The 22975-nt window shown below is 48.8% G+C and overlaps 1 protein-coding gene across 2 annotated transcripts; it reads right to left on the minus strand.

Moving 5' to 3' along the window:
* Positions 1-1778: 1778 nt before the first annotated feature.
* LOC139059278 (uncharacterized) lies at positions 1779-19406 on the minus strand. Of its 2 annotated transcripts, XR_011514045.1 has the most exons (4): positions 19363-19406; positions 19119-19278; positions 18148-18187; positions 1780-2414 (listed from the first exon to the last, which is right to left on the minus strand). XR_011514045.1 is itself a non-coding variant. In XM_070537472.1 (2 exons), the coding sequence occupies exons 1-2, from the start codon at positions 17451-17453 to the stop codon at positions 2406-2408; spliced, it is 1020 nt and encodes a 339-aa protein (XP_070393573.1). In that variant the 5' UTR covers positions 17454-18137; the 3' UTR covers positions 1779-2405. The 2 variants fall into 2 exon arrangements, 1 of the variants encoding a protein (XP_070393573.1); XM_070537472.1 differs by lacking the exons at positions 18148-18187; positions 19119-19278; positions 19363-19406 and adding an exon at positions 16443-18137 and having other exon boundaries at positions 1779-2414.
* Between the last annotated feature and the right edge of the window lie 3569 nt (positions 19407-22975).

The raw sequence follows: 22975 nt of genomic DNA on the forward strand, positions 1-22975 counted from the left end.
GGAACATATGGGTCCCATAACTAGGGAACCACCCCGTCCGGTGCCTGCGTGGACCACCGATTTATTTTGGGCCCAATAAATGTTGATCCATCATCATCGCAGACGCGAGGCACTTGCAAACTCTCTCGCTCTTTCGAAAGGCCGCTTTGGCTGTCATGATTGCTGAAAGTCTTCAAGAACTTTTAAACATATCTCATGCAGTGCTAGCTAGGACTCTTGTGGCCTCCTACGAGTATGCTTCATTATATTTTATATTGACGTACTGCTTCTGAAGCAGATGTTATGGCGTGGATTCGCACTTCCCCATTTTGCGATAGTGCAAGGCCAGAAAGCAACAACGTTTTCTACCACAGCTTTGTCTATCAAAGTCCTAAAACGCACATTTAAACGATCACATAAACGAGCAATGCGTAATGAAGCCCTAAAAAAACATTGATTATCAGACTACTAGATGTTCAAGAGTCTATCTTGTCTGAGTAGTGCCTTCGTTTTGCTCTTGTGAAGTTTCATAAAGCCTGTAACGCTACAGGGCCGACCTAACGCAATTAACAAACCAAGGTCAAAACACTTTCTTTCAGCGTTTACGATGCATTCACCTTCTCGTCAGGGCTGAGACACCACACCGCGACCTCGGCCTAGGCGCTCGCCGAGCGCACTATCGCCACTTCGAGCAACAGGACAAAACACTTGCGTCGCACTGTCCCACTGCAAGTTGTAGCAATTGCGCTTGGAGAGAAACCGAAACTGCCAAAAAAATACTTGTATACTAATTCGCCAGTCAACAGAATGCCAATCCGTAGCCTGTACTTTTCTTCATTCCTATCATGGTTGAACGATCACAGCACAAGATTTCCCTCTAGTTTTACTCAGGTGAAACTCCATAGAACACCGTAATTATTATTACATAGAAATTGAAGATGCAAGGAATAAAACGAAATTTTTCATTCCCGTAACGAAACCACCAACTTATTAACTGAATTTATTGTTATCCTTCATAGTAGTTCTTCCAAACTATTATTTTCGGCTTCTGCTGTATGTTTGAAATATCATGCACACTTAACATAGTATTATTGCTTGAATGTTTTGGTTTGGCTTCAACTGCTTATATTGCAGCGTCATCTCTTGATTATGACCTCCCTTCCGTTTCTTCGGCTGTTCTCCACACTTAAGGGATTGCCAGTTTTTTGCCGTTCATGGACAACTTGAGACAGTAAATATCGCTAGTTTCCACCGAGTTTAAGCAATACAGACAGTGTGCAATCGTTCTACGTGGTTCACAAATGCGTATAGAAGCGCCATCACTACAGATTTTGCATTACAAAACAAGCTTCCGTAATCTCAACAGACACGCTATATTTAGCTGTGTACTCAATCCGATGTATTTTACATGCATCTTGCTGAGCTGTTGGGCGGGTGAACCTCCTCATTGTGCGCTTCATGACCGAAGTCTAAATAAAGCTTCTGTGCCGAAGCAAAACCGTGGTTGTCAGGATCGAACAACAGTCCGCACGCACAGCCGCGGCAATGTGTTGCCCAATGCGGGCCTGTGAGACCTTTTAGATTATTTTTGTACTAAGAAAGCGCGTATTCAGTCATCTAGCCAGCTAGCGTACCTATACATGTTCGCATGCGACAGGGAGGTTCTGCACAATCACGCATACGCGAAAACACGACCGACCTCGTGCATGGCTGGATATGCGCCTTGGCCACAGCTTCGTGGTGCCAGTTTGTGACTCGCACACGAACTACCTTATCTATTATTGGCGAAGACTGCCTACACTAAGATTCGATAGCTATCCTTACGATAACAGCAACCTGAGTTCAACAATCACACATGCTGGCACGTGGGTTTAACCGGGAGTGACATTTGCGTGAGACAGCGTGCAACACCATCGATCCCTTCTCACTCACTTTTCCTCAGGAACTCTCCTCACTCGATGGCGCTTTCTTCCTCAACGTTCGTCATACTCTTCAACAGTCATGCCGAAGTGCATGCCCATGCCGAGTGTTGGAGAAATTTTATTCATCAGTGTCTGGCTAACCCGGCAAAAACAGCTCCAGCTGTCTGCAGCTGCAGACGCTGAGCTGTGTCTTTCTTGGGTTGCCAGGTTACGCAGTGCTCCTCTATACGGGATCACGCGCTAGAAGCAGTAGGCAACACCCGACAATTTTGAGTGCTCTTTGGCACTCCGTCGGGACGCCGCCTTTCATGCCCCATCTCTGGAGGCTGGCGAACCATCCTCGCCTCGGGATGGCACCTCCTTCATGGAGAGACTGGAGCCACGACGCCACGGTTCCGGAACGGACTCCAGCTGTCCCGAAGCCGAGGATGTCCAGTATGCTGATCGACGGCAGCGTGTCGAAGTGCAGTAGCGTGATAAGCTCAGCCACGATAAGGTACAAATCTACGGCGACTGCAAGGAAGACGATATGATTTTCAACTACTATAAATTATGGCGCTTACGTGTGGAACACACTATATGATATTCATTAGGCTATCAGAACGGCTCGCAAGCGTACCCAAACATTCGTAGATAGAGCGATTAATTGTAGTGATGGCATGTTGCAGTAACGTTGGTATTTTGTGGGTTCTGTCGTGGTGGCGCAGTGGTGGCACTTAACGCTACGATGGCTACATTTGGCAATCGGTAAAAGACGCGTTGGCCCAACAATGTATGCTACCATACTAACGATGTATTCGACTCATTACAGATTCATACACAACTATCGTGCCTTGTACACTCTAAAAAAAGTTTACACATTTTGGGGTGTCTATTTGTCACACAACACTAACAGTCATCTCCTTGCTTGCGTTTCCTCTGTTGAAAACTCGGCGCCGGCTCCTTTCCTGTCGAGAATGTTGTGTCAAGCTGATAACGCGTAAGCCGAACGGGACAATAGAAAGTACGGGCTCGCTCCAACAAGCCACTCTCATAAAGAAAGGAAATGCGGGCAAGACAGATGACAAATATTGTTCTGCGGCAAGATAAGCCCCAAAGGGCCTAAACTTTTTTTTAAGGCGCAAGCGAAAAAATGTGCACTATCTGCGCGAAATAAAAGATCCGATAGGACATCTAAATTTTCGCTGCCAGATACGTCAATGAACAAACCGCGAAATCCTCAGAAAGTGTCTTGATGCGCTGTTATCCATTCGAAAGAACTGTCGGCGCTGCAACGGGCACTGGCATTCCCGCTATGTGGCTCGGCCAAGTTTACCTAAACACTACGAAACTGATTAGCGTTAATAGGAATTATTCATATGCAAATAATTGTCACACCACATGTTCCTACAAATAATTTGTCCCAAAGGCCAACGTCGGTAGGAATTGTCCCACATCACTCCGATGCAATACCCACGTATTTGCAAGTCCGTAATGGAGGAACTCTTGTAAAGAAGTGTTCCTGTTCATATTCATTCTTCTCCACACACCTCTCTGTAACGTCTCCCGTCCCTGAGAGCACGTAAATAATTAAATAAATCCTGTAAAACATCTTTCGGGACATAAGACAACAGATGTAATAAATCTGGGAATTAATCATATACCTTTAATTTTAGTCTCGTTTCCGCCAGGGTTGTTCATCAAAAACTGAAACTAAACTCAGAAATCTTTCTGTCTGTCTGAAATGTTCAATGTGGTCAGCAGTATTAAAAACGCATTGGACCCTACCTTTCTACGAAGTCATGATAACATGGGTGAAGACACATTACCACCTACTATAAATCGCCTCAAATGACCTAACAAATCCTTTTAGCAAGCATTGTAATTTTTATGCTCATCTACACAGAAAAAAAGTTGGATAATGCGGCATCTGGAATGCAGGACGCGTGAGGGGATCGATGCCATGCTTCGGGAAACGGTTAAAAAAAGCGCATATATTTGACATGAAACAAGCGGTTCGACATCTCTTCACACTACGTTTCTTTACCCAGGTTAGCGTATGCGCCTCGCTATATATACAGTTTTAGAAAAGCGCTTGTCGCCTTACGTTCGGTAAAGGTAAGCACCTTTGCGGGACATTACGGTGCGTGTCCATTCAAGTATTTCAGTTTACTTCATGGAAACTCAACGGCAAAGAAAATGGATGGCTCAATTATATGAGCGTCCCCTTTGGAACGTGGTGGTGGGTTTCGCCACCAAGTATTTGCTATTATACTGCCACTGCCTAATGTCATACCAATGTTAAAAAGAAATAAAGAAAGAAAAGCCAATATGAACTCCCGCAACCAAATTTTCTGATCACCATTTGCGAATTTTGCTTTTGTACGTCTCCGTTTTCTGTCGTTTCCTTAATTTTCTTCCACCAATCTTCCAATCGCCTCTTACTAATCTCTATTGCGGACATGTTTACTATTGCTCCGGCCTCGCTTAACCAAAGCGCTTCAAGGAAATTCAAGGAAAACATTCTAAAACAGGGCTTCGTCTGTTACGTCCGTTGCCTCCTGCCAAACATTTCCAAGCCAAGACGATCCATTAGCGACCATACTGCTATTTCTGTGCGGAAGTGTCTCATTAGGACCACCGGTGCCCGAATCACCCAACGACGTCAGAAAATGGACCCGCTATGCGCTGAAAATTAACCTTTCACGTGATTCTAGTGAAAGCGATATATCTCAATACAGCAGTTACTAGCGGTCAACGCGAGTGAGAGCGTAGCCTTCATGAGAATTCGCGCTGAAGCGGGAGCCATGGGTGCCGCCTTGTTCTACAGCGCTATTTCTTAGCGTCTGTAAGCATTACGAATCATTCCCGATGGGAGTGGTTTCACACTCGCTTGACCGGACCGAGACATCACTTTCCCGTCAGACGCTTCCCGCTCACTTAGATGAAGGCCGGCTGGGATATTTTGCAGCGACAGACACCTTTCGGCTACCCTCGATCTTGGCAACGCCAGGCCAGTTCTCGCCATAACCGTGAATTTCGTCAGGCAAGTTGGCAACACGCTCGTTAGCGGGATCTCGGCGTGGCTGTTTAGGCATCAGGTCACCGAACAAATGTGGCTGCGCGACATCTTTGCAGCAATGCGCTTTGTACAATGCTTTTAGCAAGCTGAGTTAGGTGAAAAAGATTGCGTGGTACCGCAGCTCTGACTAAGGGAGAGTGGCATTGTCGTGTCTGGGCTACCTATTCTGGCTATAGAACAGATAAATTTATCAGCGCACTGCCTTCTGTGTTTGCCATAGTGTCTGATCTGCTAATATTGCTGCCAGAAGGTGTGAAAAGAAACCATAACCCTCTTGATGCTCATAGAGAGAATGCGAGCACAACAATTGATGACGTTTACGTTATTCATACATGTAGTTATTTATACTTTTTCTGAGGACTGCGTTTCACCAACGTGACCTAGAAGCACAAGGCCTGTTCATTCTCATCCATGACGTTATCTTACCTGGCCGAAAATTTCCTTTGCCAAAGCTTGCATGACGAAAGTGGTGACGTCAGAATTACTGCGGCATACTTGGGAGCATCCCGATTGGTTTCTATGGCAGTTGGGCAAGCAAGCTAGTATGACTTCATGGATCCGAGTGAACAGGCCTTCTGCTATGTAGGTGGTGTTGATTTCACCCGGTAACTTAACCTCATCGCTGAACGCAAGACGCGCCTGCGCGATTTCGAACTTACTCGAACGTTAGCGTTGATTCTTTATGCGGTGTAGGTTCTCACCGAACTTTGTGTAATCGTTGTATATCTTCTGTTAGGTGCACAACCACCAGCGAGAAAAGCCGACGCACTTCACCTGCATATCAGATTTTCGGCGATTGTCTGCTTTGCCCTCTGCTATCGTTGTGCTTAAGTGTCATTTGTTTTTGCTGTGCCCTAGTTCGCCCAATAATATGTTAAATTCCCAGCCCGATGAATGGAAACTTCACCGTTTTTCATTGTCACAACAACATGATATCTGGTTGAGATACTTCATCATTAATGGTCAGGATACCTTCTCAGAGCCGTGACCGTAGCCTCAACCACGAAGACAAATGCAGTGTCTCTCCGGACCATCGAATTACCCGAATGCTACAAAACTTGCCCAACACCATGGAATTCGACGGGAGACGACCAGGAAAATCAAGGACAAGTCAGCAAGCCATGATGACGGATGCAGCATCTCCCGCTGCCCTCGTCTGATAGCAGGCAAGGGAAATCGTGACATCATCGCGAAATCTGGCTTAGGACTTTTGAATGGATTTCGACGTTCAGCAAATGGAACACATAGGAGCTCCTAAGTTTCGCCATGTGTTCTTCTACTTAAGAGGCGCCACGATGTCGTGGTTACTAAATTGAGTATGCACCCTAAAAGCATAGGACATGGGGCATATTGCAGATGCTTCCTGCAAACCCATCAGAATCGTCGTACTCAAAGAGGGAGTTCACATTCTGCTGTAATACCGGTTGCAGTTACCAAATTAGAACGTCAGGATTATAGCCGAGAAAATGACTCGGCTAATCCACCACGCCAATACCAACATGACCAAATAAGGTTCGTTTCGTTATAGGCGGTATAAAGCAAGAGCCCTTCGCCGGAGTGAGGCCAAAGGCAGTGGTGAAATATCTGACAAAGGCGTCGTGGATCAAAAAGACGCCGGAAATGTGCAGCAGACAATCCATGGGCCGCGTGAGGCCAGATTGCGCACGAGCCTATGGACTCCACACCTACGACCCGCGGGAGACGCTCAGAACCGTCGCGCCGAGAAACTACTGATGTTGTTCCCATTGCCGCAGCCTGAAGTGTCCTTGACTGTCTACATCGTCCACGAGAAAATTCAGCACTCTCTGAGAGTTCCAGAAACAGTGCAGCCTCGTCTCGAAGCCATGAACTAGGCTGCTGCCTCCTGCCGCCATGTTTCGCCTCCACGCCCTCGTCAAAGCATCATGACGCTGAAATTCCGTTGTGAATTGCCGCCGCCGCCACCACCAGCTCACGCGCTCGTCGGCTCATGCAACGCCGGGAGGAAGGCGGACCTTTGGCACGCCCCGCCCATCGCCCGCTGCGTGACCAATGTGGAGCACTGACCCACGTCCAATGCCTATACCGTCAGAAAGGACTATGAGGATTCAGTTTGAATGCGTAATTGCCGGGATAAGTGGAATGACTAGGGGACACCTTCGACTGCAAGGAAGCAAATTAGGGCAGACCGCGACACTCTTGCCGTCGCCTGACCGCCACCTTTTGCCTCAGCGCCGACCACACATTGGCCCAACCCGTAGCCGGTCAGCTAACCCATGTCCCGAAAACTGAAAGCAGCTGCCCATGAAGGTGCAGTTGCTGTTCGTAGAAATTTCGAAAATCCTACGCCCCTAACGACGACGCTTCAAGATCCAACTCAACGACGGATGAACGACATGTCTCGCTTGTCCACACGCGCATCTCCACTCGCTTGTGCTTGTTGCTTCTTTGTGCTCCGTGACAACTCTCGTGCTCCTTATAACGTAATGGAATATCAATATAGCCTGGTCTCACACCTTCATCCAGCAAAAACTTGAAATCCAACAATACTCCGCCTCCAGAAGACGTTAATATGGGGCGTAACAAGGGTGAGACCATACGACTTAGCCGCGACCCAACGCAGTGACCTAAGTGCAATGCAAGGCGAAAAATCATCGACCTCCATTTCCTTCTCGATGTCCAACAAGTCACAGCGCTTTTAGACTGGGGAGCCGAATAAAGCATCGTGACATAATAAGTGGATTATTCACTGCGAAGGTTAAGAAAGTGAAGGCTACACGAGAAGTCCATCAAATCTCGCTAGAAAACACTTTATAACGCCGACTGGAATCTGCACGGCCGGAATTATCGTTCATGTCTGCCCCTATCCTTCGACGTTCTTTATTTTCGTACCGTGCTCGCGAGATGATATATAGATATGGACTTTGTGAACCAACACGGCACAATATTTGACCCGAAGTTCGAGTCGATAACCCTACCCGAAGACCAAGCGATACAACTGGAGAGGTACGTCTCTATATGCTTTAAGTGTTCTCGAAGTTGTAGTGAAGCTTCCCAATCTCTGCAGTATCATGATCTACGTTGGCACCCAAACACCCGCCGAAGTGGGAGGTGTCGTTGAGGTAAACATACATCCCTTGTTCGACCGAGAAACTTGCGTTCTAAGAGGAATCACTCGACTTGATGGCATTCTATTAACGAAAGTGATGCTGACAAACTTCAGTAAGAAGTAAAAACACCTCAACAAAGGGCACGACGATCGCATACATTCAGAAAATAGTGGAAACTAGTAGTGCATTTGTCCACTTGGATTCTACCACACCCGCCATGAGGGCCACAATTCGCGAACCAGTCTTAGACGTCAGTCCAAATCTGCTCAACAGCTCAAAAGTCTTCTCCGATGAAACAATGACTGCTTGCCGGCGACAACGAAGATTTGACAAACGCCAGTTGCTAACGGCGTATAATAACCGGGGCAAGCGCTCGGTCACTTTGTCAAATCCCGCACCAAGTTTCGAACTTTCGATTCGGGAATGAGAAGCCATCAAGCAGCGAAATCACCCAGCCCTAAAGGAGCCCGCGGCGTTTCTTGTAGCCTTAGTGAAGCCAAAAGTCGGAATCCTGCTATTCTGCGTCGATTGTCGTCGCCTGAACGCGATAAAAAATAAGGGTCCATAGCCCCGCCCATAAATAGACGACGCATCGGACCGGCTGTGCGACGCGATGTATTTTATTTCGATGTGTCTCAAACCTGGCTACCGACAAATAAAGCTTCACGAGAGAGATTGCAAGAACACTGTGTTCATCACGCTGGTGGGCCTCTATTATATCAAAATTGTGCGAGTGTAGCTGTTCTCGTACTTGCATCGTTCCGATGGACACGGTGTTAGCAGGGCTACAGTTATATAAAGCTGGACCCAAAAGATCCCTCTATAACTTTCAGACGACGTTTTAAAGCGCAATAATGAGCATCTAGAACAAAATCAGTACTTCCCGAACGTCCGACTCGGCTTCAGAGCAGGCATTTCTTGGGCCACATAAGTACTTGAATTCAGCAATGAGCTCTTTCAGTCTTTTGATCTCGCTGCTAACTGCTCTAATCATCCTTGATCAATATTAATCTGGAGTCCCCCCTTACCGCGTGGCTGATAATCATATCGCAGTTTTGCCACGTATAACGTTCTAAAATGAAATAAATTTCGCTTTAGTTTTCGTCACAATGTGACAGCATATATAGTGCTCCGCTGTGGTAAAAATATATTAGTATATACCGTTGTGAAAACTTTAGATACTGGCGAGTTAGCACGGTATGTGTTCACAGCGAGTGCATCAGCTTCTTCCGTGTAAACAGCTTATTACGTTCTCCTACCTCATTGAAATGCTAAAACAGAGCAAATTCACGTTGGCTCAAATGAATAATAATAAATATAGCATTCCCTATTGAGGTTTATGGGGCATATAGCAGCGAAAATGAATATAAGCTAAATTATGAGAATCGCATGTTGTTGTATAGGACTGAATTTACTGCATCAACAAAGCTTCATTTAACATAGATTCCAACATGCGTGTTGTATATGCGTGATATCTCGTTTTTGAAATACTTGTTGAAGCCCCGTATCTGGCGATATCCCACTAAAGAAGTGCAATTCTGTTTCGGTTGCAAAACTCAAATGCCCTCTAACAATTCCTCAACTTCGTGTTCTACTTCCCATTCAATTCCTCGTAAGGTAGAATAGCATGTAAGATAAAATGTTGGCCAATACTAGGTGGTGGTGGTGGTGAAAACTTTATTGAAAATGCCCGGCGATTTGGGTGGGGTGGGGCCATAAGCACCCCAGCCTAGGTGACGGCCTCGAGTCCTTGGACCCGGGCGGCTTCCTCGGCGTGCCGGACGGCCCACAGTTGATCGGCGAGGTCGTGGCTGAGCAGGGCCGCCTCCCAACGCGCCCCTCGTTTCGAGATTGCCATTTCTATCCCGTTCGTCGGAGACTCCTGCTGCTGTCTACCGGCGCATGCCCACAGCATGTGCTGCAGCGTCGCTCTGGCTCCGCACGCTTTACAGTCGTCGGACGGATATATGTCGGGGTAGCAGAGGTGAAGGATCACCGGGTTAGGATATGTGTGTGTCTGCAATTGCCTCCAGGCAACCGCCTGTTTCTTGTTTAGGTTGGCGTGCGGTGGTGGGTATTTACATCTGTTCAATCTGTAGTGTTGCGTGATGTCTCTGAAAGTGGTCATGCGATCCCCCCACGTCCACTCCTGCATCGCTCTCGCGGTGGGCGAGACGTCGGGATTGCCGGCGGGCGCCGCGGCTCGGCATGTAAGTCCTCGAGCCGTGGCGTGGGCCGTCTCGTTTCCCGAGAGCGGAGGGTCCGTGTGGGCGGGGGTCCATACGAGGAAACGGTCGTTTTTGCGGCAAATATTGCCCTGTTGAATTTGGAGAATGTGGGCCGCTTCCCGGGAGATCCGGCCGCTAGCATAGTTGCGTATCGCTGCCTGCGAGTCGCTGATTATCACCTCGGCATCCGTGGTGGCCACCGCGAGGGCTATCGCTGCTTCCTCGGCCGCCTCCGTCTCTTCCGTGCGTATCGTCGCGCTCGCGACGCAAGTTCCGCTATGGTCCGTGACTGCAACCGCGAAACCACGCTGCCGCTCGTAACGGGCCGCATCTACGTAGACAGTTTCTTTGTTGCTGCCGTATTTCTTTTGTAAATCTCGCGCGCGCCTGTTGCGCCGGCCAGCGTGATGCGTCGGGTGCATGTTCTTGCGCAACGGCGAAACGGCGATGCGCTCGCGAATCGGTATGGGTATCGCAACCTTTTCGCCCTGCTGTGTGTAGTAGCTGATGCCCAGCGTCTCGAGAATGTGTCGTCCGGTTCTGCTTTTTGACAAACGCTCGTACTGCGCGATGTTGTGCGCTTCTATTATCTCGTCTAGGGTATTGTGTAAACCCAGTTCGAGAAATTTATCCGTGCTGGTATTGATCGGCAATCCTATGGCACGTTTGTACGCCTTGCGGATGAGGCGGTCTAGTTTAGTTCGTTCGGCCACCTGCCACTTGAGGTAGGAGGCGACGTACTTTATGTGACTGGTTACGAACGCTTGTACCAGGCGGATCGTATTGCTTACTTTCATTCCGCTATGTCTGTTCGTGATGCGTATCAGTAACCGGATCGTTTCATTGACCACACGCTCTAGTCTGCGTACGGTTTCGCCGTTGTGGCCGTTGGCCGACAGGTGCAAGCCCAGTACCCTAATTTTGTGAACATGCGGGATGATGGTGCCGTCAGATGTGACTACTCTAATTTCTCTGTCGGCGTGCTCGGCTGCGGAATCGGAGCTCCTGGGTTTGCGACCCCTGCGCGTGGGTCTGTAAAGCAGGAGCTCCGATTTGGCCGCGGAGCATTCGAGGCCCGTGTCACGTAGATACTCCTGCACCGCGTCGACGGCCACCTGTAAGGTTTGCTCTACGTGGCCGTCATTTCCCTCAGCAACCCAGAGCGTAATGTCATCGGCGTACAAGCTGTGGTGGAGGCCTTCTATCTCTGCCAGTTTCTGGGGTAATCCGAGAAGCACGACGTTAAAGAGCATGGGCGAGATGACAGAGCCCTGCGGTGTGCCCGTGCAACCTATGTCTATGTCTTGCGATTCCACTCCGCCGATCACTATGCGGGCATGGCGACCCGTAAGGAAGTCCCGTACGTAGTCGTACGTTCTCTCGCCCAGTCCCAATGCTCGTATGCTTTCAAGTATCGCAGCGTGTTTTACGTTGTCGAACGCCTTTTTGAGGTCAAGACCGAGTATTGCTTTTGTGGATCGCGTGGGATTGTCTACGTTGTGGTGGTTGAGTTGAATCATGACGTCCTGCGTAGAAAGGCCACGACGGAACCCCAGCATCGTGTGCGACAGCATGTCTCGGTCCTCGAGGTAGTTGGTAAGGCGAGTGAGAACCGCGTGTTCCATGACCTTGCCGACGCAGGACGTCAGGGATATTGGTCGAAGATTGTCGATTTGTACCCGTTTGCCCGGTTTAGGGATCATAATTATGCGCGCCGTTTTCCACGAGCTCGGTATCGCGCCGGCATTCCAGCACACGTTAATGTAATCCGTCAGCCGTTCTATCGACTCGTCGTCCAAGTTGCGGAGCGTTTTATTGGTTACGCCGTCCGGGCCCGACGCCGATTTTCTGTTGAGCTTGTGCAGTACCGCCCTCACCTCTGCTACGCTAAAGTCTTTATCTAGCTGCACGTTACTCTTCCCCGCGTACGCCGGATGCGAGACGGGGCTAGTTGCCTTGACGTAACGGGTTCGCACGGCTTCTAGAAAGTCCGCGGACGTGCCTTCGTAGTCGTGTACTAGCTTGTTAATCTTATGAGCGTGCGCTGATTTGGTCTCCTCAGGATCCAAGAGGTGCCGGAGGAGGTGCCATGTCTTGGCCATTCCTAGCTGATTTTCCATACCGTTGCACGTCTCCTCCCATTGCGTTTTGCATACCTGCAATGCGTGGACTTCTATGTCTCTGTTTAGCCGTGCTATGCGTCTGCGTACCCAGTTGAAAAACACAACAGGAAATTTTACCAGTCTGTTGTATTTTGGGACGTTGTTTCTGTAGTTCTGTTGCCTGTAGTTCTGTTGCCTGTAGTTCTGTTGCCTGTAGTTCTGTTGCCTGTAGTTCTGTTGTCTGTAGTGTGACGTCCTGTAGTAGAAAGTTCTGTAGTTCTTGATCAATATTTAATTAAAAATTGACAGAGACGTCCGTAAGATTACGTAAATGTGTTAGCACAAAAAAGAAAAACATAAAAGTAAAAAAAAAATTTAAAAAAAAAACCGTCTTTGCCTAGGATTCGAACATGCAACCTCTCGATTCCCAGCCCGGCATCTTACCACTGCACCACCCCTGACATGCTCTTGGAGTGTATATTTTGGCCATGTGAATAGTACGACGTGCTGATGCGCTGATGTTTACATTTGCATTTTGAGAGCCAAGATCCGCTATCACTCCACCGCGACAAGTGCCGCATCTCTAGAAGAGCAAGAGTGTTCGTACCATCGACAAGTACATCGTGCAGTGCTAGAACATCGATTTTGATGTACGATATCCATATTAAATAAGAAATTCAGAAATATACAACGTTGACTTTTAGGGTTATTACTGCTAGTTTCGACAGTTGTCTCTCGTTTTTTACACTTTTGAGCGCGCATATAATTCGTGTGTTCAATGCAAAATAGCTACATAAACATTCGTGGATTAGAGTTCTTTCTGACAGCATACTGGCTTCTCACGGCAGCACTGTATCAGATTAATGAGACCCGAGCGAGACAGCTTTTCACGCAACTTTGTGGAACAACCGAAATCTTCTTTTCCGCTTCGCATAAGCTTGTGAAATATTCCTGGGAAATTAACTAATGTGTCAGTGTAACAGCACATGTAAGTCCACAGGCCTGTGTGCCACATCTTACAAAAAAAAAAAAACGGATACGCAGCCATTCCCGCAGATGCTATGATTTTGATCAGCGGCCGATTTTGAGGAGGCCGGTAGGGCGTTGCTGGTGCCGCGTCGTCACGGCACAATTATAACTATTCGCCACGTCGACTTTAATACCGGTGTCGGTGCCATCGGTGTCAGCATTGCCGGCTTCAGAGAAGTGCGATTGAATACCGCGCAGGAGAAAAGTACAGTGTACACTACCGATGCAAAAACATACAATTTTAAAGGACCGCGACGGGAAGCGCTTCTGTTGCGACTTCGGAACTCTTGGCCGTCGCGACCGAATGTTTCTGCTGCGACGTCAGAATTGGTGTCGTAACGTCGGAGTCGCTGTCAGGATATAAAGCTGTTGTTCCGACTTCAGAACTCTTGTTGTCGCGACAGAATGCTTCTGTTGCGAAATCAGAATTTCTGTCGTAACGTCAGAAATGTCTCCCAATTAAGAAATGTCAACAACTTCTGTCGTACAACAGAATTTCTGTAGTTGCGACAGGAATTCCTTTTGTCTTTTTCAACCGGGCACTACAGAAGCTTGTCGCATCACACAATTTCAGTGAACTTCTGTTGTGATCATTGGGTATATGTTGCGGCGATAGGTTCCCGTTGTGGAACAGTTCTCTGTAGTACAACAGAAGTTTGTCCATTACTTCAGGAACACTTCTGTTATGACAACTGGGGGCCTGTTGCAATGATAGGTTTCTGTCGTACAACATTTTTCTGTAGTACAACAGAAGTTGGTCGCATTACATCAGGAACACTTCTGTTGTGACAATTGGGGGCCTGTTGCCACAATAGGTTTCTGTAGTATTTCAACAGCTCTCTGTAGCACTACAGAAGTTTTTCGGGTTACTTCAGGAGTATTTCTGTTGGGACAACAGGGTGCCTGTAGTGATGACAATTTTTTCTGTAGTACTACAAAAATCTGTTGTAGAGCTTCAGCTTTCTGTTGTAACAACAGACATACGATAGACTGTACTTCTGTAGTAGCAACAACAAATGTCTGTTGTACATCAGAAAAGTCTGTCGCTCCATCAGGAATCTGTAGTTACTACAGAAAAATCCTGTTGTACAACAGAAATTTCTGTAGTACTACAAAAATCTGTTGTAGAGCTTCAGCTTTCTGTTGTAACAACAGACATACGACAGACTGTACTTCTGTAGTAGCAACAACAAATGTCTGTTGTACATCAGAAAAGTCTGTCGCTCCATCAGGAATCTGTAGTTACTACAGAAAAATCCTGTTGTACAACAGAAATTTCTGTAGTTGCGACAGGAATTCCTGTTGTCTTTTTCAACTGGGTAGCGTTCGATTGTGTCGTTGACGCTTCCACCTGTCCTGTAAGCTGCGCTTGGCTTCCCACATGTGTAGGAGTTTACTATCTATCACCTCTAGGTGTGCTTCCTGCGGTACTTCCCGCGTTGCCGCTTCGACATCCCTCCTGAGCGTCGCGGTCCAGCTCTCGATGTCGTCGATAGCATCGCTGCCGCGATTATGCTCCTTCCGGGCTTTGCGAAACGCGTCCCATTCTACCAGCCGATAGTGGTTGCCCTTGGTGCCGTCCCGATGACCGTGGTGATGGTAGTGCGGTCCCACATCGACCTGGATCTCGATCACCGAATGATCGCTACCCAAGTCCTCCTGGGTGTTATGCCACCGCGCGCCAGCGACGTTCTTCGTAAACGTAAGGTCGGGCGAAGTGTCCGCACATACGCTGTTGCCCTTGCGTGTGGGCGCGGAAGGGTCCGTAACGAGCTCCAGCCCCTCATTCTGCGCGTCTTCCCACAGGCGCTTACCCTTCGGCGTTTCGTACTTGTACCCCCACGCCGCGTGAGGCGCGTTGAAATCACCCGCGATGATTAAGGGCCTGTCGCCGGCTGCCTCGCTCGCCTTTCGCAGTAACGTGCTAAAGCGGTGTTTGCCTTTAGGTCTACTGTACACGTTCAATACAAACAGACCGCGCCCTTTCGTCGGAATAAGCTCAATCAGCACGTGCGGTATTCTAACGTTCTTGAGTTCGCGTTGCGCCACGGTGAGGTTGCGTCTCACTAGCGTTGCAGCGGCCGGCGGTACTCCCGCGGTCACGGCCTCATCGATCGCTTTGTAACCGGCCAGCTTGACCGCGTCATTGGTTTCTTGTAATAGGATTACGTCAGGCCGTTCCCGGTTGCGTAGGAATTGTTGAAGATGCCCCCGTTTCCTCCTGTACCCCCTGCAGTTCCACTGCCAGATTGTGAACGTGTTCTGTGTGTTACGCGGTCGTGGGCGTTGTGTTTGTGTGTTGTGTTGAGCCATCGTGACTGTCCGCATTATTATTTGCCGTCCGGCTGATCCTGCACCTCTTCGTCCGGTATCGGCCTAAGGTACGGTTTCCCAGTCGTCCGTACCGGGCGACCCGCTGCGCCCGGGAGCCGCATTTCAATATTGTCTATGCGCGATTGGAGCGTCGCAACCATTTGAGTGAGTTGTGCTATTGCACTGCTCAGCTGTTCGGTTTGCGCGGTTTGCTGAGCGATTGCGCGGTTCAGTTGCGTTGTTTGATGCGCTTGTTGCGTCATCATCGCGTCTACTTTGTCTTCGAGTCTGTCGACTCGCTCGCGGAGTTTCTGCTCGCGCGTTTGCAATGTGGTCTCGGTCTGTTGCGGGTCTAGCGCCTTGCGTTTAGTAGGAGCGGGTTGTGCGTCCTGCGCCTCCATGACTTCCTCCGCGCTCTCGACCGTTCGAGCAGCTGCGTCTGCGGCGACTGGTTTGGTCAGAGGAGGAGGAGAGGGGGTTGCTGGGGCCCCTTTTAACGTGGTAATTTCGTTCTTTAGCCTAGCATTTTCCTGCTGTAGTGTTTTGATGACGGATTCTAACTGATCCAGTCGCTTCTGTAACACGCTTTCTGTTCCGTAGTTGCTACTCTGAGCGCTACTGCTGCTTCTAGTTGCTCCGGGGTTTCTATTAATGGCAGTCTCGGTTCGCGATAGCGGCGCACGAGGTGCGCCTCCGGAGGCGACCGCCGCCCAGCTCACCTGTGGGGGGTTGGATCCTCGTCCATCTTCCGCTGCAGCTGCATGGCTGGCACGGGCCGTCGACCTGCTGCGAGGCCTCACCGAGCGGGGGCGGGAGCTGGTGCGAGAGCGGGCTCGAGAACGAGTGCGGGAGCGAGTGCGGCTACGTGCACGGCTCTCCCTCGAGGCCGAGCGGCTGTCGGCGCTAGGTCGTCTCTGTGTGGGGCGTTGTCGGTAGCTCTCCTCTCTGCAGTCGTAGGTGCTGCTGCTGGCGTAAGCGGCCTCAGCCTCCTCGCGCATTCTGCGTTCCCATTGTCGTCGCTTGACTAGGTACGGCGTCTTGTACCTGGCTTTGCACTTGCGGTCCCCGGTAAGGTGACCCTTACCACACAGTTGGCACACCGGCTCGCACCGATGGTCGTCGGGTGGGTTGCTGCATCCGCACCCGCGGCACTTTTTGTCGTTCGGGTTGGGGCACACGTCGGTCCTGTGTCCCAGACGACCGCACTCGTAGCACATGTCGATTTGTTTCTTGTAGAGAGAGCACCTCATCAACATCCCGCCGTAGTTCACGTAACGGGGCACGTAGTAGCCGTCAAAGAGGATGACCACGTTGCTCGTGTTCCCCATGCGCTTGGCATGCAAGACGTTAGGGTTTCGCTGGTTCACGAGACTTCTCACGACGTCCGCCGGCTTTTCGTCTAGCGATATGCCCCTGATAACACCTTTGGATGTGTTCTCCGGAGCCGCTCTGTAGGCGCTTGCTTCGAACTCGCGGTCGCCAATGCGCAGCTTGCAAATGCTGCCGTATCGTCTAGCGCGATCTTCGGACGGAGTGCTCACCACTATCACGTTTTGGCGCTCATTGAGACAAACGCTGTCCTCCTCAGCTGCCTCGCGTCCCACGCCTGCTGCGTTGCGTATGCAGCAATGGACGCGGTCCTTCTGGTACTTCGACACGTTGATGCCGTCCCGGGGCCGCACGATGATCTTGTAGTCGTCCGTGGGTAGGTTGGGCATTCGGCTCGCCATGGTGATCTTCTGCACGTAGTGCGTCGCTTGCTTTATAGACGCCGCCTTCTTGGAAGACGCTGTCGCGGCTTGCTGCAGGGTTCGTCGCAGGGTCGGCGTCTCCCGCCGCCTTCTTGGTGTTACGCTTGATCTCGCACCATCCCTGCTGTTCTCCGAGCTCCGTCGGCGATATTTCCTCCCCGTCGACTTGCACGACTTCCATCTCGGAAGCCGACGCAGCGGATCGGGGCTCCGCTGACACTTAGGCTTACCGTGCCTTGTCTACCAGCCTGGCTGTCGTGCCGACGTGGCGACGTGGAAAATCTTCGAAAAGTGGCCGGAAAACGGGCTCACCTGCCGAAATCTGGTATCTAGAGAGTCCGTAGAACTTTCAAAAGCAGCTGGGAATACCGTGAACAGGATAGTTGTAGATAATTCGCCGAAAAGCACAGAAAATTTGCGGAGCCGGTGCGACGCGCGTCCGCACTCCGTGGCCCCCTAGCGGCTTCTCTTGGCCAATACTAGTGCTGAATATTTTAAGAACGAAGGAGTCGCGTCAACGGCAATGAACCCTTACGCACGAAAAGCTTTTTGAAATCCGCCCCACATTTCTGTAATATTGGTCTTATTCGTATATTAAGCAGTGTTTGCGGACGGCACCGTCAGGGCTTTACGAAGCGTCTGTCAAGTCAGGCAGAAGAAAGATTTTGCTCACGAGCAAGCAGGATGAGGCCCATGATGCTCGAGCGATGGAACTGCAATGGGAGAACATAAGTATGTAAAAGAAACGAACTTGAAAAAGTCGCAGTTTGGCCCGAAAAGCTAAAAACCTATTGCGATAGCAAATTAGTAGACTGCTATACGAAGTAATGATAGTAGTTTGATGGGCCTCATAAACTTGTAAACATACGCTTACTAATAGAATTCAACAGCATATGGTGGCAGCACGCACAAACAATCATGAGCACATCACAGTCGATGATCGCACACACTCGCTGTCAAAACACCGGTGTCAGCAGCGAGAAAAGTGACATCCGTACAGTCTACGCATCAACGCAAGGGATCCGTTTCAAGATAGAGATTCCTTTCCACGCAATACATCTCTTTTAAGATAAGGGGCGCGCGACCGTGTAAATTGCGCACTTGTTGGCGGAATCGATGCCACCCCCTTTCCCTCTCGCGTTGCCTCCCCACTTTCCTACCTGGCGCGCGACATTGAGCCGCGTTCATCAGTTGCCTTAGGACCTGGTCGCGAAATGCGCACTTGCTGTAGGAGGTCAACGTCATCGTTTCGCTCGACGGAAGACAGCGCGTTAGCAATTCGCCTTCCGCCTTCTCGCGAGCCTGACTGAGCCGCCATCATGGGACTTCCACGCGTGCTTTCACTTTTACATACAGCATAGACGCACTTCGACGGTGTTATCGCCCTTGGACTTTATACCGAGCAATATATGGCGAAGCCGACGAAAAAAGATGCGCCGGGTGTGTAGCTAACAATGCGATCGCAGTAAAGCGAATTATAAGGTAATGCGCACCGTTAGCGTAAAGAGTTGCGCCAATCACATGTGCGTGAACACCCAAAGACCCACCGCACTGCTGAGACCATCAGTGTGCTGAATTGTGCGATCATTGCGGTGGGCTGCATATAAACGCAGGTGTATAGGCATGAATTAAAAACGCTCTCACCGTGACGACGGTAGCCGGGGTGTCCTGCGTTAGATGCTGTCGGCCGAGTCTACTGGTGGTTCCTTACGGTGGAACCTCGTCGGCAAATTTTGCCCTTGATCTTGAATTTCACGACGTTGTCGGAATGGGCATCGGGACTTCACCGCCACTGCTGCCGCTGCTGATGAAGAAAACAAATAGCGGTGGGCCAAATGTTCCATTATTATTTTAGAATGCTGATGATTAAGGGAAACTGCAGACTTACCACGTTCCAGCGAGCGGGTTCTACGTCCTTTTCGTCGTCGTCGCCGAATGCAAAGTAGCACTACTTGTTTTGCTTTTTTAATGCGTGGCTGAAGCCCACTATGGAGGGTTGGCAACGTTCACGTATCGATAGTGCGAAATGATAATAGAAATTAATTCACAGTAGCAAAATTCACGTGGTCCTAATGACTAAGGGATGTGATAAAGGTTGAATAGCAAGTAAAAGGCAAAAAAGCCGAGAGAAATAAATTGATGAACTATTGGCCAAAAGGAGTTGTTCCCCCACTTTTAAGATATATATACATAAAAAATGGCTGTGGCTTAGGTAAGGTTAAGCCCAGGATGCGAAGCATACTAGCCTTTATTTTAGTTGTTGAACCACTGTTTAGCCTGGTGAACTGCTGTTGCTTGGCTATATTTGGTTCAGCTAGACGAAGAAACAACTCATGCATTACTGCTTCGCCTTCAAGAGTGGAACGCGGCAGCGTTCCCGTCGACCCGCCAAGGGGTGTAAGACAATGGGCTACAGGGCAGCGACTACGCGCCCCGCATTGGACGCGGTGAGCGTCGAGCAAAGCAGCGTTCGGCGCGGCAACGAAATGTGCGCCTGAGCAAGAGACGCACGCCTTAGAAACAGCTCGTTTCTAAGGCAACACCGCATTCACTAGAGGCGCTTTTGTACCGCTTTGAAGCATCGTACTCGTGGCTCAGTGGTAGCGTCTCCGTCCCACACTCCGGAGACCCTGGTTCGATTCCCACCCAGCCCGTCTTGCAAGAGTTGAGCCAAAGCCACTTCTCCTCTGTCGTGACGTCACGGTGTCACGTGGTTTCAAGGCGACACCGCCGCGCCTGAGGAGCTGGGTTGAGCTCTCGTAATATGCTTCGCATAAAAGACCCTATCATAGGGAAAGGTGATAAAATAGAAGGCAGTATTACGTCACGTCATGAGACCTCTCAAGCCAACTCTAACTGAAACCATTCTCTTCGTCTTTGCTCTGTCAAAAAGCCGTCTCAACATGTGACCCTGCACAGCGGATCACGGCTTGGTTCTGGGATTCACGCTTGTAATGCAGATGTTGTAATCAGAACGGAAACGCGGTTAACTCCTGAAGTTAGCAATTCTGAGTTACAAATTTTAAATTCATTCACTGTTTTTCGTAAAGACCGTGTGGATAGAAAGGGAGGCGGTGTCGTAATAGCCATCAGAAAGCATATAAAGCTAAAACACATACCTACTGACAGCATTCTTGAAACTATTTGGGTTGCATGCTATTTACCAGCTGGAAATTTGGTTATTGGAGCATACTATAGGCCACCTGACTTTCTACAAGATTTTTCTGAGGAACTGCAATCTGTATTAGGCTCCATCCAATCCGAATACAATAACTCTCCCATAATTTTGGCCGGCGATTTTAACTTTCCAAGCATAGAGTGGTCCGCTTTAAAATTCCCTAGCACGCGCCAGACACGCGATTGTGCAGATTTTGTTGACCTTTTAGAATATTTTCAGTTGCCTCAACTTGTCGAAATCCCTACGTGGAACAATGCTATTCTTGATCTGCTTCTAACAACACACCCCGAGCGTGTTACCGTGGATGTACTATAGTATATCAGGGATCATCGTGTCATACATTGTACCTTTAAAACGCAGACCATGAAGAAACCGCGACAAAAAAAGAAGATTTATACTATTCTAAAGCAGATCCCGAAAGCTTCAACTCTGAGCTTTTTGAATTTTACCTGTCATTCATGCAAACGTATGAAAACTGTTCGCTGCAAGATAACTGGATTCGTTTTCGTGACGAGTTGTTAAGACTTCGGGAGAAATACAATCCAAAAAAATGGATCTATGAAACAGCAGACAAGCCATGGTTTACTCGCGAGATTAAGCTATACCTGAATAAAAACAAGCGTTTGTTTCGAAAGGCAAGAAGCGCAAAATCTGTTGAAGCTAAGTCAGAATATTTACCGTTTTCTAAAGGAGGAGGAGTAGATTTTAATGAACAGAAAGGAGGAGAGGTCGGCCTGGAGAGCGTGTCCCTAGCCTGCTACTCCTCACTGGGGAAAGGGGAAGTGGGAAATACAGGGAAAGGTAGGTGGCGGGTGATTATGTTATGGTACAATGAGATACTATATACACGTTATCGGGTGCGGGTGCGCAGTGCGGGTGCGGGTGCGCAGTGAACGCGCATACACGTAACGGTAATCTTGTCCATACAAAAAGTAATATTGTCCCAAAAAGTTATTGCGCAAACACATTTCGTATTGACTGCACGTCTGACAGCTTCTAAAGGCGATCGTCTTGACCAGACTCACTTAAAAAGTTCAAAAGCGATTTTATGGCACGTTGGGCACAGTGAACACTCCTCCAAGCGCCCAAAAGCTTTTCTTCTGAAAAGGGACGGGAGTCCAAGCTGTCAACTATTGATTTGAGTTTTCTGCGTTCGGCTGCATATTGAGGGCACACACAAAGTACGTGAGCTATTGTCTCGAGAGTGTGACAGACGCTACATTCAGGGTCCCGTGCTTGTCCAATCTTGTGAAGGTATCGGTGGGTGTACGCAACACCCAGCCGTAATCGATGAATCAGTGTTTCCTGGCTTCTCCGCAACCGAAGTGGAAGCCGGAATTGTAAGCCAGCGTCAAGTCTATGAAGGCGCTCTTGTCGATGTTCGGGGTTGTCCCAATGTCGTGCCGTAGAAGTTTTAAGGGAGGTATGGAGCAAGGCGTTAATGTCATACCGGGAAAAATGAATTTTTATAATAGTTCCGTCAGTGTGCGCCTTTTTTGCTTCCGCGTCAGCCTGTTCGTTTCCAGCTATTCCACAATGGCCAGGAATCCACTGCAGCACGATGGTATGCCCGGAGTGTGACGCCTCAGCAAGTAGAGACATGATGTCATGAACCAGAGGACTATATGCCGTTCTCTCACTCATATAATTGCTGATGAGTTGCAGTGCTGGTTTTGAGTCACAGAACTCGTTTTCTAAAGAATGTGCATTACATATTGAGGCTGCGAAATATAAGTTTTTCAACCAGGATATTTCGTAATTTCTAAAAACAGATCCAAAAAAATATTTTGGACAGTCATTTCTGCCGCACCTACAAAAGAGGTAACTGTTTTTGACACTGAGTCTGGTGCTGCAATTTATGTCATAGATGCTGCTGAATGGTTTAATTTATTCTTTTGTAGTGTATTTAGTGACGAAAAGCGCCTAGATAAGTCTACACATTTTTCTGATAGTTCTGCATTTATGGAATGTATAACTGTGACAAGTGACGGTATTGTGAAAGTTATTGAGCGTTTACCATCGTTTTCTAGTCCAGGTCCAGATGGTATTTGTACTAAGCTACTAAAAATGACAAAGCACAATTCTGCTCTTATACTTGCACTATTGTTTCAACAGTCTCTCGACACCGCCGAAATTCCAGACGACTGGAAACTGGCACATGTCATACCAATATATAAAACCGGTGACAAAAACAAGCTAACAAGCTATAGGCCTATATCCCTTACGTCTGTTGTATGCAAACTATTTGAACACGTATTATGTTCTCAAATCATGCAGTACATGGCTAGCAACCACATTCTATTTGCAAACCAGCATGGTTTTC

This window comes from Dermacentor albipictus, chromosome 4, assembly GCF_038994185.2.
Source record: "Dermacentor albipictus isolate Rhodes 1998 colony chromosome 4, USDA_Dalb.pri_finalv2, whole genome shotgun sequence".
NCBI classification, from domain to species: domain Eukaryota; kingdom Metazoa; phylum Arthropoda; class Arachnida; order Ixodida; family Ixodidae; genus Dermacentor; species Dermacentor albipictus.

Bases quoted from the DNA above. Each gene is read 5' to 3' on its own strand.
- LOC139059278 (XM_070537472.1), bottom strand. From the start codon at position 17,453: ATGGCGAGCCGAATGCCCAACCTACCCACGGACGACTACAAGATCATC.